The sequence below is a fragment of the Hyla sarda genome, chromosome 2 (assembly GCF_029499605.1).
Source record: "Hyla sarda isolate aHylSar1 chromosome 2, aHylSar1.hap1, whole genome shotgun sequence".
NCBI lineage: Eukaryota > Metazoa > Chordata > Amphibia > Anura > Hylidae > Hyla > Hyla sarda.
Window position 1 is genome coordinate 8,979,536 of NC_079190.1, and position 17,643 is coordinate 8,997,178.

The 17,643-nt window shown below is 48.7% G+C and overlaps 1 protein-coding gene across 4 annotated transcripts in view; it reads right to left on the minus strand.

Annotated features, from left to right (window-relative positions):
- Positions 1-17,643, minus strand: part of XRRA1 (X-ray radiation resistance associated 1) — a 102,044-nt gene that overhangs the window by 54,475 nt on the left and 29,926 nt on the right. For 3 of the 4 annotated variants that reach the window (XM_056561085.1, XM_056561084.1, XM_056561086.1), the window contains exons 2-4: positions 15,339-15,419; positions 9,023-9,207; positions 513-584 (exon numbers count right to left, since the gene is read on the minus strand). In XM_056561085.1, coding sequence (XP_056417060.1) covers positions 513-584; positions 9,023-9,207; positions 15,339-15,419 — 338 coding nt within the window. Of the gene's footprint in view, positions 1-512; positions 585-9,022; positions 9,208-15,338; positions 15,420-17,522; positions 17,601-17,643 lie in introns of those variants that run through there. The other variant, XM_056561087.1, reaches the window with a different exon arrangement.

The following is a 17,643-nucleotide window of genomic DNA, read 5'->3' on the forward strand; positions in this document are numbered from 1 at the left end:
TCCCGAGTTTGGGTGTTTTGAGTTAAAGCGAAATAGTGCTATATTTATGTTTCTTATGAGTGTGTTGTTTGGCTATGAAAGGTGTAGTTATAATATTTCTAGTTCTAGTAGGAAAGCTGGGCTGGCCGGTTAGGCAGGATTTTTGTTCTTTTATTTAAATGTAAAGTTTGGGTTTATGTTATTTCATGTTGTTGTTTTCCGTTATGGCAAAGTTGTGCTGGTTTATGTTTTGTTATGATTTATATTTTTCTAATAAAAGATTTACAGGATATAACTCAGGATCAGTACAGGATAAGTAATGTAATGTATGTACACAGTGACCTCACCAGCAGAATAGTGAGTACATCTCTGGAGTATAATACAGGATATAACTCAGGATCAGTACAGGATAAGTAATGTAATGTATGTACACAGTGACCTCACCAGCAGAATAGTGAGTGCAGCTCTGGAGTATCAGCTATAACATGGTGATCAGTGTAGCAGGCAGATAAGTTGTGCCATCTCTCACTTACTGCGGTCAGGCCCCGGTCGCTCACATCGGCAGCGCAGAGATCAGACGGTTTCTGGACATGTTGCGTCTTCATCTACAGGACATAACAAGCAGCAGGCATCAGTCAACAGTGAATTAATCCCAGGGGAATAACCATAATGTTTCTAATCACTAACAGCAAGCGGAGATCTTACAAATATTAAGGAATTGAAACACAAGATGCGATTGTTTTTCTTCCATACTTTACACCAGTGGTCTCCAACCTGCGGACCTCCAGATGTTGCAAAACTACAACTCCCAGCATGCCCGGACAGCCGTTGGCTGTCCGGGCATGCTGGGAGTTGTAGTTTTGCAACATCTGGAGGTCCGCAGGTTGGAGACCACTGCTTTACACTACAGCTCTGCTTGTTCACATTGAATGTTATAAATAAACAACAGCTCAGCCAGGAAGTCAATGCATGGGAAGATTATAGTGAAAAGTGACTTAGGCGGCTTTCACACTCTGAACGTTCATCCGTTACCGTTATCCCTCATGTATGGCCGTAACACCTCTGCCTACAGACTCCCACAGCCGGGACCACTACTACTCCCATCATGGTACAGACTTGTTTCCATGATGGGAGTAATAATTCCCCGGCTGCGGGAGTCTGCAGACAGCTGGGGAGGCTACATTAGTGCTTGAACTACTACCCCCATCATGGAACAGACTCTGTTCCATGATGGGGGTTGTAGTACAGGGGCTGAGGGATTGATCGCACCGGGTTTCCCTTCTGAGACCCGATGCGATCAGAAGTTATTAAGCAGGGGATCGGGCAGCATGATCCGCCACCCTGCCATGTATCAGTGTGTTTTAACTTTCATTTTTTAATCCCCCACGGGGAGCCCTGAATGGCCGATCAGGACTCTCAGCGAGAGATTGAAAAATGAACTTTGAGAGTAGCAGGGGCCAAAGAGCACTGTGGTGGGCAAGATATAAAGCGCTGCAGGGGGGCAGACATATAGCCTATATATCTAGCCCCCCAGCAGCGCATTAGATATGACCCCCGCCTGCACATTAAATATTTATCCGCTGGCGCATTAAATATATACCCCCTGCCGGCGCATTAAATATATACCCCCGCAGCGCATGTATATGTGCCCCCCACAGCTCTTCTATATACACATGCCCCTACCGCTGTATGAATGAAAAGTATTTCTATTAGCAGTGTATAGTGTCGGCTCCCTGCAGTATGCGCTACTAATAGAAATACTTATAGAAGAGCTGTGGGGGGCACATATACATGTGCTGCGGGGGCTAGATATATAGGCTATATGTCTGCCCCCCCTCTGTATATCTTGCCCCCCACAGTGCTCTTTGGCCCCTGCTACTCTCAAAGTTCATTTTTCAATCTCTCGCTGAGAGTCCTGATCGGCCATTCAGGGCTCCCCGCGGGGGATTAAAAAATGAAAGTTAAAACACACCGATACATCGCAGGGTGGCGGATCATGCTGCCCGCTCCCCTGCCTAATAACTTTTGATCGCATCGGGTCTCAGAAGGGAAACCCGGTGCGATCAATCCCTCAGCCCCTGTACTACAACCCCCATCATGGAACAGAGTCTGTTCCATGTTGGGGTTTTAGTACAAACACTAATCTATCCTCCCCAGCTGTCTGCAGACTCCCACAGCTAGAGAATTACTACTCCCATCATGGAAACAAGTCTGCTCCATGATGGGAGTAGTAGTCCTCCCTCAGCACTGCAGGAGTCGCTGATGTCACCTCTTCTGAGCTCAGAAGTAATAACGGAAATAATAAACTGTGTACAAACGGACGACATAAAGGCTCATCCGTCACACATAGACTTCAATGTTATAAATAACGGCCGTTAATTTACCCGTTTCTTGTGACGGAAGAAAAGTGAGTGCATGTGCCGTTATTTTATCCGTCACAACTAACGACCGTTATTCATTACAGACTATAACGGGTCATAACGGATGTCACGATGCCGGCTGGCAGGAGGTGGATCCTCTGTGCCAGAGAGGGATTGGCGTGGACCGTGCTAGTGGACCGGTTCTAAGTCACTACTGGTATTCACCAGAGCCCGCCGCAAAGCGGGATGGTCTTGCTGCGGCGGTAGTGACCAGGTCGTATCCACTAGCAACGGCTCAACCTCTCTGACTGCTGAAGATAGGCGCGGTACAAGGGAGTAGACAAAAGCAAGGTCGGACGTAGCAGAAGGTCGGGGCAGGCAGCAAGGATCGTAGTCAATAAGGCAATAGCAGGAGGTCTGTCACGATGCCGGCTGGCAGGTAGTGGATCCTCTGTGCCAGAGAGGGATTGGCGTGGACCGTGCTAGTGGACCGGTTCTAAGCCACTACTGGTTTTCACCAGAGCCCGCCGCAAAGCGGGATGGTCTTGCAGCGGCGGTAGTAACCAGGTCGTATCCACTAGCAACGGCTCACCTCTCTGGCTGCTGAAGATAGGCGCGGTACAAGGGAGTAGGCAGAAGCAAGGTCGGACGTAGCAGAAGGTCGGGGCAGGCAGCAAGGATCGTAGTCAGGGGCAACGGCAGAAGGTCTGGAACACAGGCTGGGAACACACAAGGAACGCTTTCACAGGCACAATGGCAACAAGATCCGGCAAGGGAGTGCAGGGGAAGTGAGGTGATATAGGGAAGTGCACAGGTGAACACACTAATTGGAACCACTGCGCCAATCAGCGGCGCAGTGGCCCTTTAAATCGCAGAGACCCGGCGCGCGCGCGCCCTAGGGAGCGGGGCCGCGCGCGCCGGGACAGAACAGACGGAGAGCGAGTCAGGTAGGGGAGCCGGGGTGCGCATCGCGAGCGGGCGCTACCCGCATCGCGGATCGCATCCCGGCTGGCAGCGGAATCGCAGCGCCCCGGGTCAGGGGACGTGACCGGAGCGCTGCAGCGGGGAGAGTGAAGCGAGCGCTCCGGGGAGGAGCGGGGACCCGGAGCGCTCGGCGTAACAGTACCCCCCCCCTTGGGTCTCCCCCTCTTCTTAGAGCCTGAGAACCTGAGGAGCAGACTTTTGTCTAGGATGTTGTCCTCAGGTTCCCAGGATCTCTCTTCAGGACCACAACCCTCCCAGTCCACTAAAAAAAAATTTTTTCCTCTGACCTTTTTGGCAGCTAAGATTTCCTTGACCGAGAAGATGTCCGAGGAGCCGGAAACAGGAGTGGGAGGAACAGATTTGGGAGAAAAACGGTTGAGGATGAGTGGTTTGAGAAGAGAGACGTGAAAGGCATTAGGGATACGAAGAGAAGGAGGAAGAAGAAGTTTATAAGAGACAGGATTAATTTGACACAAAATTTTGAAAGGACCAAGATAGCGTGGTCCCAACTTGTAGCTAGGGACACGGAAGCGGACATATTTAGCGGAGAGCCATACCTTGTCTCCAGGGGAAAAAACGGGAGGGGCTCTTCTTTTCTTATCCGCGAACTTCTTCATGCGTGATGAAGCCTGTAAGAGAGAATTTTGGGTCTCTCTCCATATGATGAAAAGGTCACGAGAAATTTCATCCACAGCGGGCAGACCAGAGGGCAAGGGAGTAGGGAGGGGGGGAAGAGGGTGACGGCCGTACACCACGAAAAATGGGGATTTGGAGGAAGACTCAGAGACCCTGAAGTTATACGAGAATTCGGCCCATGGGAGGAGATCTGCCCAGTCATCCTGGCGGGAGGAAACAAAATGTCGCAAATAATCACCCAAAATCTGGTTAATTCTTTCTACTTGTCCATTGGACTGGGGATGATATGCAGAAGAAAAATTTAATTTAATCTTGAGTTGTTTACAGAGAGCCCTCCAGAATTTAGACACGAATTGGACGCCTCTATCCGAGACAATCTGCGTAGGCAACCCGTGAAGACGAAAAATGTGCACAAAAAATTGTTTAGCCAACTGAGGCGCAGAAGGAAGACCAGGAAGAGGGATGAAATGTGCCATTTTGGAGAATCGATCAACGACCACCCAAATAACAGTGTTGCCACGGGAAGGGGGTAAATCAGTAATAAAATCCATACCAATCAGAGACCAAGGCTGTTCGGGGACAGGCAGAGGATGAAGAAAACCAGCGGGCTTCTGGCGAGGAGTCTTATCCCGGGCACAGATAGTGCAGGCTCGCACAAAGTCCCCAACATCCGTCTCCAGAGTCGGCCACCAATAGAAGCGGGAGATGAGTTGCACAGATTTCTTGATACCCGCATGACCTGCGAGATGGGAGGAGTGACCCCATTTGAGGATTCCGAGGCGTTGGCGAGGAGAAACAAAGGTCTTTCCTGGAGGAGTCTGCCTGATGGAGGCAGGAGAAGTGGAGATCAGGCAGTCAGGTGGAATGATGTGTTGCGGAGAGAGTTCAACTTCTGAGGCATCCGAGGAACGAGAAAGAGCATCGGCCCTAATGTTCTTATCGGCAGGACGAAAGTGAATCTCAAAATTAAATCGGGCAAAGAACAGAGACCACCGGGCCTGGCGAGGATTCAGCCGTTGGGCAGACTGGAGGTAGGAGAGGTTCTTGTGGTCGGTGTAGATAATAACAGGAGAACTTGATCCCTCCAGCAGATGCCTCCATTCCTCAAGTGCTAATTTAATGGCTAGAAGCTCTCGATCCCCGATGGAGTAGTTCCTCTCCGCTGGAGAGAAGGTCCTAGAGAAAAAACCACAAGTGACAGCATGCCCGGAAGAATTTTTTTGTAGAAGAACAGCTCCAGTTCCCACAGAGGAGGCATCAACCTCCAATAGGAAAGGTTTGGAAGGGTCAGGTCTGGAGAGGACGGGAGCCGAAGAAAAGGCAGACTTGAGTCGTTTAAAGGCGTCTTCTGCTTGAGGAGGCCAGGACTTGGGATCAGCATTTTTTTTGGTTAAAGCCACGATAGGAGCCACAATGGTAGAAAAATGTGGAATAAATTGCCTGTAATAATTGGCGAACCCCAAAAAGCGTTGGATAGCACGGAGTCCGGAGGGGCGTGGCCAATCTAAGACGGCAGAAAGTTTGTCTGGATCCATCTGTAGTCCCTGGCCAGAGACCAAATATCCTAGAAAAGGAAGAGATTGGCATTCAAACAGACATTTCTCAATTTTGGCATAGAGTTGGTTGTCACGAAGTCTCTGAAGAACCATACGGACATGCTGGCGGTGTTCTTCTAGATTGGCAGAAAAAATTAGGATATCGTCCAGATATACAACAACACAGGAGTATAACAGATCACGAAAAATTTCATTGACAAAGTCTTGGAAGACGGCAGGGGCGTTGCACAGGCCAAAGGGCATGACCAGATACTCAAAGTGTCCATCTCTGGTGTTAAATGCCGTTTTCCACTCGTCCCCCTCTCTGATGCGGATGAGGTTATAGGCGCCTCTTAAGTCCAATTTAGTAAAGATGTGGGCACCTTGGAGGCGATCAAAGAGTTCAGAGATGAGGGGTAAGGGGTAGCGGTTCTTAACCGTGATTTTATTAAGACCGCGGTAGTCAATGCAAGGACGTAGGGAGCCATCTTTTTTGGACACAAAGAAAAATCCGGCTCCGGCAGGAGAGGAGGATTTACGGATAAAGCCCTTTTTAAGATTCTCCTGGACGTATTCGGACATGGCAAGAGTCTCTGGGGCAGAGAGAGGATAAATTCTGCCCCGGGGTGGAGTAGTGCCCGGGAGGAGGTCGATAGGGCAATCATAAGGCCTGTGAGGAGGTAGAGTCTCAGCTTGTTTTTTGCAGAAAACATCCGCGAAGTCCATATAGGCCTTAGGGAGACCGGTTACTGGAGGAACCACAGGGTTACGGCAAGGGTTACTGGGAACCGGTTTTAGACAGTTCTTGGAACAAGAGGACCCCCAACTCTTGATCTCCCCAGTGGACCAATCCAGGGTTGGGGAATGAAGTTGAAGCCAGGGAAGTCCAAGGAGAATTTCCGAGGTGCAATTGGGGAGGACCAAAAGTTCAATCCTCTCATGATGAGATCCGATGCTCATAAGAAGGGGCTCCGTGCGGAAACGTATGGTACAGTCCAATCTTTCATTATTTACACAATTGATGTAGAGGGGTCTGGCGAGACTGGTCACGGGGATGTTGAACCTGTTGACGAGAGAGGCCAAAATAAAATTTCCTGCAGATCCAGAGTCCAAGAAGGCCACTGTAGAGAAGGAGAAGGCAGAGGCAGACATCCGCACAGGCACAGTAAGACGTGGAGAAGCAGAGTAGACATCAAGGACTGTCTCACCTTTGTGCGGAGTCAGCGTACGTCTTTCCAGGCGGGGAGGACGGATAGGACAAGCCCTCAGGAAGTGTTCGGTACTAGCACAGTACAGGCAGAGGTTCTCCATACGGCGTCGTGTCCTCTCTTGAGGTGTCAGGCGAGACCGGTCGACCTGCATAGCCTCCACGGCGGGAGGCACAGGAACAGATTGCAGGGGACCAGAGGAGAGAGGAGCCGAGGAGAAGAAACGCCTCGTGCGAACAGAGTCCATATCTTGGCGGAGTTCCTGACGCCTTTCGGAAAAACGCATGTCAATGCGAGTGGCTAGGTGAATAAGTTCATGTAGATTAGCAGGAATTTCTCGTGCGGCCAGAACATCTTTAATGTTGCTGGATAGGCCTTTTTTGAAGGTCGCGCAGAGGGCCTCATTATTCCAGGACAATTCTGAAGCAAGAGTACGGAATTGTACGGCATACTCGCCAACGGAAGAATTACCCTGGACCAGGTTCAACAGGGCAGTCTCAGCAGAAGAGGCTCGGGCAGGTTCCTCAAAGACACTTCGGATTTCCGAGAAGAAGGAGTGTACAGAGGCAGTGACAGGGTCATTGCGGTCCCAGAGCGGTGTGGCCCATGACAGGGCTTTTCCGGACAGAAGGCTGACTACGAAAGCCACCTTAGACCTTTCAGTGGGAAACAGGTCCGACATCATCTCCAGATGCAGGGAACATTGGGAAAGAAAGCCACGGCAAAACTTAGAGTCCCCATCAAATTTATCCGGCAAGGATAAGCGTATCCCAGGAGCGGCAACTCGCTGCGGAGGAGGTGCAGGAGCTGGCGGAGGAGATGACTGCTGAAGCTGTGGTAGTAACTGTTGTAGCATAACGGTCAGTTGAGACAGCTGTTGGCCTTGTTGCGCTATCTGTTGTGACTGCTGGGCGACCACCGTGGTGAGGTCAGCGACAACTGGCAGAGGAACTTCAGCGGGATCCATGGCCGGATCTACTGTCACGATGCCGGCTGGCAGGTAGTGGATCCTCTGTGCCAGAGAGGGATTGGCGTGGACCGTGCTAGTGGACCGGTTCTAAGCCACTACTGGTTTTCACCAGAGCCCGCCGCAAAGCGGGATGGTCTTGCTGCGGCGGTAGTGACCAGGTCGTATCCACTAGCAACGGCTCACCTCTCTGGCTGCTGAAGATAGGCGCGGTACAAGGGAGTAGGCAGAAGCAAGGTCGGACGTAGCAGAAGGTCGGGGCAGGCAGCAAGGATCGTAGTCAGGGGCAACGGCAGAAGGTCTGGAACACAGGCTGGGAACACACAAGGAACGCTTTCACAGGCACAATGGCAACAAGATCCGGCAAGGGAGTGCAGGGGAAGTGAGGTGATATAGGGAAGTGCACAGGTGAACACACTAATTGGAACCACTGCGCCAATCAGCGGCGCAGTGGCCCTTTAAATCGCAGAGACCCGGCGCGCGCGCGCCCTAGGGAGCGGGGCCGCGCGCGCCGGGACAGAACAGACGGAGAGCGAGTCAGGTAGGGGAGCCGGGGTGCGCATCGCGAGCGGGCGCTACCCGCATCGCGGATCGCATCCCGGCTGGCAGCGGAATCGCAGCGCCCCGGGTCAGGGGACGTGACCGGAGCGCTGCAGCGGGGAGAGTGAAGCGAGCGCTCCGGGGAGGAGCGGGGACCCGGAGCGCTCGGCGTAACAAGGTCAAGTACACAGTATGGACAAACACAGTAACGCTTTCACTAGGCTCTAAGGCAACAAGATCCGGCAGGGGAGTGCAGGGGCAGAGATCAGATATAGTCTGGGAGCAGGTGGAAGCCAATTAAGCTAATTGGGCCAGGCACCAATCATTGGTGCACTGGCCCTTTAAGTCTCAGGGAGCTGGCGCGCGCGCGCCCTAGAGAGCGGAGCCGCGCGCGCCAGCACATGACAGCAGGGGACGGGAACGGGTAAGTGACCTGGGATGCGATTCGCGAGCGGGCGCGTCCCGCTGTGCGAATCGCATCCCCGACGGCCATGACAGTGCAGCGCTCCCGGTCAGCGGGACCGACCGGGGCACTGCGGAGAGAGAGACGCCGTAAGCGCTCCGGGGAGGAGCGGGGACCCGGAGCGCTAGGCGTAACAACGGATAATCAAAAAATCCCATAGACTTTAATGGGATTCTTTAACGGCCGTTTACTTAGGGCTTTTCTAACGGACGTTTGTAACAGATGAATTTTTATAGTGTGAAAGCAGCCTTATACCTCTAGAGACGTACACACAGAGGGGAGGGGCCTATGTAAAGTGGGAGTGGCCAATAGTTAAGTGCATTATTCCATAGTCAGAGGTGATCCCCTACCAGGAATGATGTATCCAGCACACGTTCCCCCATGTACTCCCTCTTGTTGGATTGGCGCCTCTGATTTTGATGCATCACCTCTCCGATTTCAGCCGCCATCTTCTGCTCTGAGGACGCTGAGCGGACTACTGTGCGGAACCGTTGGTCCTGTCCGCTCCGCAGAGCCACCCTCCAGTGACCAGACCCTACAACAACAAAGAAGGCATCAAACAACACATTTCTGGCTCATCCTACAATGTATTAGGGGAGGAATAAAACAGTCATTTTGTCCATTCTGGGGTGTGGGACCAGGGCTGAGCTGTTTTGCAGTACACACACAGGCACTTTCTCCCTTAGTTGCCTGGCCGAATACAGAATGACTCTCAGTCCCTACTGCTATACCATGACATAATGCTGGTGAAAGCATTATATGATAGCAGGCTGACTCTGTGCTGGGGGATGATTTACACAGTACACTACTATATATGGCATGTAAAGGGAGTAGAGTTCCTTATGCACTGGGTTTGCAAGGTGATGTAAGCAGAAATGTAAGAAACAGAACCAGCAATGAAGGGGTTACACTAGCTGCTGCTGCTGTTGGAGGGAAGGGGAAGGTTGTGCTGAAACGCTGTGGACCAGTGGCGTAGCGTGGGTTGTCAGCACCCGGGGCAAGGAGAGTAATTTCCCGTGGATTTTCCCTAACCCGTGGATTTTAGCACTCGAGTCTCTTCCACTAGATTAGTTAACCCCTTACCCCCTAAGCACATGTATTGTTTGTTATGAAAATACTGATGTTATTAAAGTAAAATGCATCTAAATACAAGTTTATTTTCAAACACTTTATTGAGAGAACATGCATTACACATTCTCCACATTGTCATCCGGTCTATGAATACAAATCTATAAATGTAGTAACCGAGCACGGGCCGCGCTATTATATGTCGTCTCACAACCATCGTACACGACAAAAAATATCAAGAACAAAAACGAAACATCAAAATGGAACCGAACCCTGGAGATGATCCAAGGCACATGACAGGGGGTATTATAAGTAAGCGGCAAATGTCAGGGGGGCATTATATGTGCATTATATGGGCACATGACAGGGGGCCTCTGTCATGTGCCCCCACATATATTGCCCCCCTGACATGTGACCCTGACTTATAATGTCCCCCTGTCATGTGCTCCCACATATAATGCGCCCCTGACATGTGACCCTGACTTATAATGTCCCCTGTCCTGTGCCCCCACATATATTGCCCCCTGACATGTGCCCCTCACATATATTGCCCCCTGACATGTGCCCCTCACATATATTGCGCCCCTGTCATGTGCCCCCACATATATTGCCCCCTGACATGTGCCCCTCACATATAATGCCCCCCTGTCATGTGCTCCCACATATAATGTGCCCCTGACATGTGACCCTGACTTATAATGTCCCCTGTCCTGTGCCCCTCACATATATTGCGCCCCTGTCATGTGCCCCCACATATAATGCCCCCCTGACATGTGCCCCTCACATATAATTCCCCCCTATCATGTGCTCCCACATATAATGCGCCCCTGACATGTGACCCTGACTTATAATGTCCCCTGTCCTGTGCCCCTCACATATAATGTCCCCTGTCCTGTGCCCCTCACATATAATGTCCCCTGTCCTGTGCCCCTCACATATAATGTCCCCTGTCCTGTGCCCCCACATATAATGCGCCCCTGACATGTGACCCTTACTCATCATTTGCCCCTCTCACTTATAATTTGCTCCCCCCTCCCCTTTCTCACGTCAGTCACCTTTCTCCCACGCTGCGGCTGCTCCATTCCTGCAGTCAGTGAGAGCCGCGGGGACGTGATCTCCGGACGCGATGATGTGATGTCATCGCGCCGGCCTGCCGTGATTGGCTCTCACTGACTGCAGGAATGGAGCAGCCGCGGCGTGTGATAGCAAGGTGACGGGCGTGAGAAAGGGGTGGTGGAGCGGGATAGCCGACAGCTCCCGCTCCACCATGCGACAGTTCAGGAAGAGGGGCAACAATCTCGGGGGGGGGGGGGGGGGGGGGGGGGACAATTGCCCCGTTGCCCCCCCCTGGATCCGCCACTGCCTCCACAGTGGGCGGCGACCCGGCGGCTCGGATAGAATTTGCACAGCCAGCACTGCAGAGAGAGTGAGCGTGCCAGGCAGGGGCAGAGAGCTGCGAGTGCGAGCGCGCCCCCCCCAGATGTTGCGCCCGATGCGGCCGCCCCCCCCCCCCCTGCACCCCCCACGCTACGCCTCTGCTGTGGACATACATAGTTACATAGTTCATAAGGTTGAAAAATTACCAGAGTCCATCAAGTTCAACCTATGACCCTAATGAGTCCCTATTGAGTTGATCCAGAGAAAGGCAAAAAACCCTCATACTAGAGGTAAAAATTCCTTCCCGACTCCAAATATGGCGTCAGAATAAATCCCTGGATCAACGTTCTGTCCCTATAAATCTAGTATCCATAACCTGTAATGTTATTACCCTCCAAAAATGCATCCAGACCCTTTTAAATTCTTTTACAGAGTTCCCCATGACCCCCTCCTCAGGCAGAGAATTCCACAGTCTCACTGCTCTTACAGTAAAGAACCCCCGTCTGTGCTGGTGTAGAAACCTTCTTTCCTCTAGACGTAGAGGATGCCCCCTTGTTATAGATACAGTCCTGGGTATAAATAGATCATGGAGAGATCTCTGTACTGCCCCCTGATATATTTATATATATAGTTATTAGGTCGCCCCTAAGCCTTCTTTTTTATAAACTAAATAACCCCAATTCTGATAATCTTTCTGTAGCAGTAGCTCCACTGGTAATTACACATGGGAAGCCTTGATTTACCTTTGTGGGTGCCCAAATATGAGGGAAGCCTTGCTTTACCTTTGTGGTTGGTCAGGGAAGCCCTGATTTACCTTTGTAGGAGGTCAATCATGAGGGAAGCCGTTATTTACCTTTGTAGAAGGTCAATGATAAGGGAAGCCATGTTTTACCTTTGTGGGCAGTCAGAGATGAGGGAATTTACCTTTGTGGATCATCTCAGGCTCTCTGTTCAGAACATAGCAGATACTAAGCCCCACCGCCACTTCGTGGTTAATACAGTGGGGCAAAAAAGTATTTAGTCAGCTACCAATTGTGCACGTCTTCCCACTTAAAAACATGAGAGGCTGTAATTTCCATCATAGGTTATAACCTCAACTATGAGAGACAGAATGAGAAAAAAATCCATAAAATCACATCATTGTCTGATTTTTAAAGAATTTATTTGCAAATTATGGTGGAAAATAAGTATAATTGGGGCTGTCACTAGGCAACACGGACTTTCAACTCCCTCCTAAGGTTTTCTATGGGTTGAGATCTGGCTAGGCCACTCCAGGACCTTGAAATTCTTCTTACAAAGCCACTCCTTCGTTGCCAGGGCGGTGTGTTTGGGATAATTGTCATGCTGAAAGACCCAGTCACGTTTCATCTTCAATGCCTTTGCTGATGGTAGGAGGTTTTCACTCAAAATCTCACGATACATGGCCCTTCCTTCCATGGATCAGTTGTCCTGGTCCCTTTACTGAAAAAAAAAAACTGAAAGTATGATGTTTCCACCCCCATGCTTCACAGTAGGTATGGTGTTCTTTGGATGCAACTCAGCATTCTTTCTCCTACAAACACGACAAGTTGAGTTTTTACCAAAAAGTTCTACTTTGGTTTCATCTGACCATATGACATTCTCCCAATCCTCTTCTGGATCATCCAAATGCTCTCTAGCAAACTTCAGACGGGCTCGGACATGTACTGGCTTAAGCAGGGGGACACGTCTGGCACTGCATGATTTGAGTCCCTGGCAGCGTAGTGTGTTACTGATGGTAGCCTTTGTTACTTTGGTCCCAGCTCTCTGCAGGTCATTCACTATGTCCAACATGTGGTTCTGGGATTTTTACTCACCGTTCTTATGATCATTTTGACACCATGGGGTGAGATCTTGCGCGGAGCCCCAGATCGAGGGAGATTATCAGTGGTCTTGTGTGTCTTCCATTTTCATATAATTGCTCCCACAGTTGATTTCTTCACACCAAGCTGCTTGCCTACTGCAGATTCAGTCTTCCCAGCCTGGTTCTAGTCTACAATTTTGTTTCTGGTGTCCTTCGACAGCTCTTTGGTCTTGGCCACAGTGGAGTTTGGAGTGTGACTGTTTGATGTTGTGGACAGGTGTCTTTTATACTAATAACATGTTCAAACAGCAGCCATTAATACAGGTAACGAGTGGAGGACAGAGGAGACTCTTAGGGTGCATTCCCACCTGGCGTATACGCAGCGTATTTCACGCTGCGCAAAATTTGCAGCAGCAGCGGGAAATGCGCTGTGCATTCCTTGCTCACTATACACACAGGGCTTTCCGGCGGCAGCCCTATGTGTGTAGTGAGTCTTGGAGGCGGGGCCATGTGACTCACTGTGGCTCCGCCTCCAAATCTCACTGCACACATAGGGCTGCCGCCGTAAAAAGCCCTGTGTGTATAGTGAGCAAGGAATGCACAGCGTATTTCCCACTGCTGCCGCAAATTTGGCGCAGCGTGAAATACACTGCGTATTCGCCAGGTGGGAACTCACCCTTAAAGGGGTTGTGCGCTGCCCTGACTTTCGGAGCTCCGCTCACAGCGTCCGGAAGTTCATTACTCCGAACGCTGTGTGCGGGATTCCGTGTTCGCGGCCGCCCTCTCGTGACGTCACGCCCGGCCCCTCGCGACGTCTCGCCAGCCCCCTCGCGACGTCTCGCCCGCCCCCTCAACGAAAGTCTATGGGAAGGGGGAGCGACCGCTGTCATGCCCCCTTCCCATAGACTTTGGTAGAGGGGCCGGGCGTGACGTCACGCCTGGCAGCCGCGAACACAGAAGCCCGCACACAGCGTTCGGAGTAATGAACTTCCGGACGCTGTGAGCGGAGCTCCGAAAGTCAGGGCAGCGCACAACCCCTTTAAAGAAGAAGTTACAGGTCTGTGAGAGCCAGAAATCTTACTTGTTTGTAGGTGACCAAATACTTATTTTCCACCATAATTTGCAAATAAATTCTTTAATAATCAGACAATGGGATTTTATGGATTGTTTCTCATTCTGTCTCTCATAGTTGAGGTTATAACCTATGATGAAGATTACAGCCTCTCATCTTTATAAGGGGGAGAACTTGCACAATTGGTGGCTGACTAAATACTTTTTCCCCACTGTATGTCTAGGGTCTCTCTGTTACTAGAGACAGATTTTCCCTGACAACAGGCAGTGGACAGCAGATTGAAAAAAATCAGCTGGTGCAAGAAAGTTAAACAGATTTGTAAATTATTTCTATTAAGAAATCTTAATCCTTCCAGTACTTATTAGCTGCTGAATACTACAGAGGAAATGGTTTTCTTTTTGGAACACAGTGCTCTCTGCTGACATCATGACCACAGTGCTCTCTGCTGACATCTCTGTCCATTTTAGGAACTGTCCAGAGCAGCATATGTTTGCTATGGGGATTTTCTCCTACTCTGGACAGTTCTTAAAATGGACAGAGATGTCAGCAGAGAGCACTGTGGTCATGATGTCAGCAGAGAGCTCTGTGTTCCAAAAAGAAAACCATTTCCTCTGTAGTATTCAGCAGCTAATAAGTACTGGAAGGATTAAGATTTTTTAATAGAAGTAATTTACAAATCTGTTTAACTTTCTTGCACCAGTTGATTAAAAAAAAAAAAAAAAAAGTTTTCCATGGGAGTACCCCTTTAAATTATAACTTTGGTTTCAATCACCTTCCCTCCATGTGATAGCCTTTGGGATTCCTAAAACATTTGTATATCACTTCCTTTACCAAAAATGACTCCTTACCCCAGAAAAACAGCTCTAAAGTCTTGGCCTCTAGGTGTCTAACTTTTAAACAGATATGTAAATTACTTCTATTAAAAAATCTTAATCCTTCCAGTACTTATTAGCTGCTGAATACTACAGAGGAAATGGTTTTCTTTTTGGAACACAGAGCTCTCTGCTGACATCATGACCACAGTGCTCTCTGCTGGCATCTCTGTCCAATTTTAAGAACTGTCCAGAGTAGGAGAAAATCCCCATAGCAAACATATGCTGCTCTGGACAGTTCCTAAAATGGACAGAGATGTCAGCAGAGAGCACTGTGCTTGTGATGTCAGCAGAGAGCTCTGTGTTCCAAAAAGAAAACCATTTCCTCTGTAGTATTCAGCAGCTAATAAGTCATTTACAAATCTGTTTAACTTTCTGGCACCAGCTGATTTAAAAAAAATAAAAATAAATAAAGTTTTCCACCGGAGTACCCCTTTAAGGTTCATACTGGTTACCTCCATTGCCTGTCCGGAAAAGATTTCTGGCCGGGAAGTAGTCAGTGACGTAGGGGGGAGCGGCATCCATCATGTCTGGATCTAGAAGGAGAGGAAATACAATGCGAAGTGGCGTTAAGGGTGTGTTTTCCAAACAGTGTGTCTCCAGCTGTTGCAAAACTACAACTCTCAGCATGCCCGGACAGCCTTCGGCTGTCCGGGCATGCTGGGAGTTGTAGTTTTGCAACAGCTGGAGACACACTGTTTGGAAAACACTGACGTAAGAGAAGACCCAAGAGCATCAGGGGGTGGCTGAACGCTCCAGAATGCTGTCATGTGACCAAAGAGCTGCATCACATGACCTCATTCATGTATAGACAGCATCCCATAAGAATTTGCGTCATGTGACCCCCAACTCAACAAAGTTCACATCATGTGACCAGAGCTGTGTTCACACCATGCGCTGTCACTAATCAAAACGTACAATGCCTGTTAACGAGAACGCACAGTGTGAACTGCGATAACCGCATCATTATTCTTATAACTTACTTCTTGTGATTTGGGTTTATTATCAACTGCATCATGTGACGGGAATCACATTAAATGTCGCCTCATGTGACCAAAATTGCACAAACTTTCCATCGCGCGACCAGAAACGGGTTCAGTTTCAAACCATGTGACCGTCGTTGCACTACGAATTGTGTTATGTCACCAGAATTGGATTAAAAATGGCATCATGTGACCGGAAATGGATCATATACTGCATCATGTGACCGGAAATGGATCATATACTGCATCATGTGACCGGAAATGGATCATATACTGCATCATGTGACCGGAAATGGATCAATAACTGCATCATGTGACCGGAATTGGATCAATAACTTCATCATGTGAGAGGAATTGGATCAATAATTGCATCATGTGACCGGAATTGGAGCATAAACTGCATCATGTGACCGGAATGGGATCAATATTTGCATCATGTGACCGGAATTGGATCATAAATTGTATCATGTGACCAGAATTATCATACACTGCATTATGTGACCGGAATTTAACCATAAATTGCATCATGTGACCAGAATTGGATCATAAACTGCGTCATGTGACCAGAATAGGATCAATATCTGCATCATGTGACCAGAATTGGATCATGAACTGCATCACATGACAGGAATTTAACCATAAATTGCATCATGTGACCAGAATTGGATCCTAAACTGTATCATGTGACCGTAATTTAACCATAAATTGCATCATGTGACCAGAATTGGATCATAAACTGCGTCATGTGACCAGAAATGGATCATGAACTGCATCACGTGACCGGAATTTTACCATAAATACTATCATGTGACCGGAATTGAATCATAAACTGCATCATGTGACTGAAATTGGATCATAAATTGTATCATGTGACCTGAATTGGATCATAAAGTAGATCATGTGACCAGAATTGGATCATAAACTGCGTCATGTGACCGGAATAGGATCAATATCTGCATCATGTGACCAGAATTGGCTCATGAACTGCATCACATGACAGGAATTTAACCATAAATTGCATTATGTGACCAGAATTGGATCATAAACTGTATCATGTGACCAGAAATGGATCATGAACTGCATCACGTGACTGGAATTTAACCATAAATTGTATCGTGTGACCTGAATTGGATCATAAATTGTATCATGTGACCAGAATTGAATCATAAACTGCATCATGTGACTGAAATTGGATCATAAATTGTATCATGTGACCAGAATTAGGTCATAAATTGAATCATGTGACCTGAATTGGATCATGAAGTAGATCATGTGACCCGAATTGGATCATAAACCGATCCAGACCATGTGATCATCATTTGCGCTACAAATTACATGATATGACTGGAATAGAATTGTACCATGACCATAACTGGATTATAAATGACATCAAGCAAACAGAAACGTATTAGATTTGCATCACGTGACCAGAAATATGTTGAATTTCCCAACAAGTGACCATTGTTGCGATACACGTTGTATCATGTGACTAGAATCATATTATTATTATTCACCACATGTGACCGTAAATCGCACCATGTGACCAGAACTGCTTTCAATATCGCCCCGTTACCAAAATAAATTACGTTTCGCACCATGTGACCATCATTGCGCTACAAATCACATCATGTGACCAGAATTGCATTTACAGTTCACCTCAGATTATGCATCACTTCATGTAACCAAAATAGCACAAACGTTTCGATTTTTGACCAATATTTGTGACTATGTAGCTCAGTGGTAGTCATGGTAACAGCTGGTACATATGTATAACGTA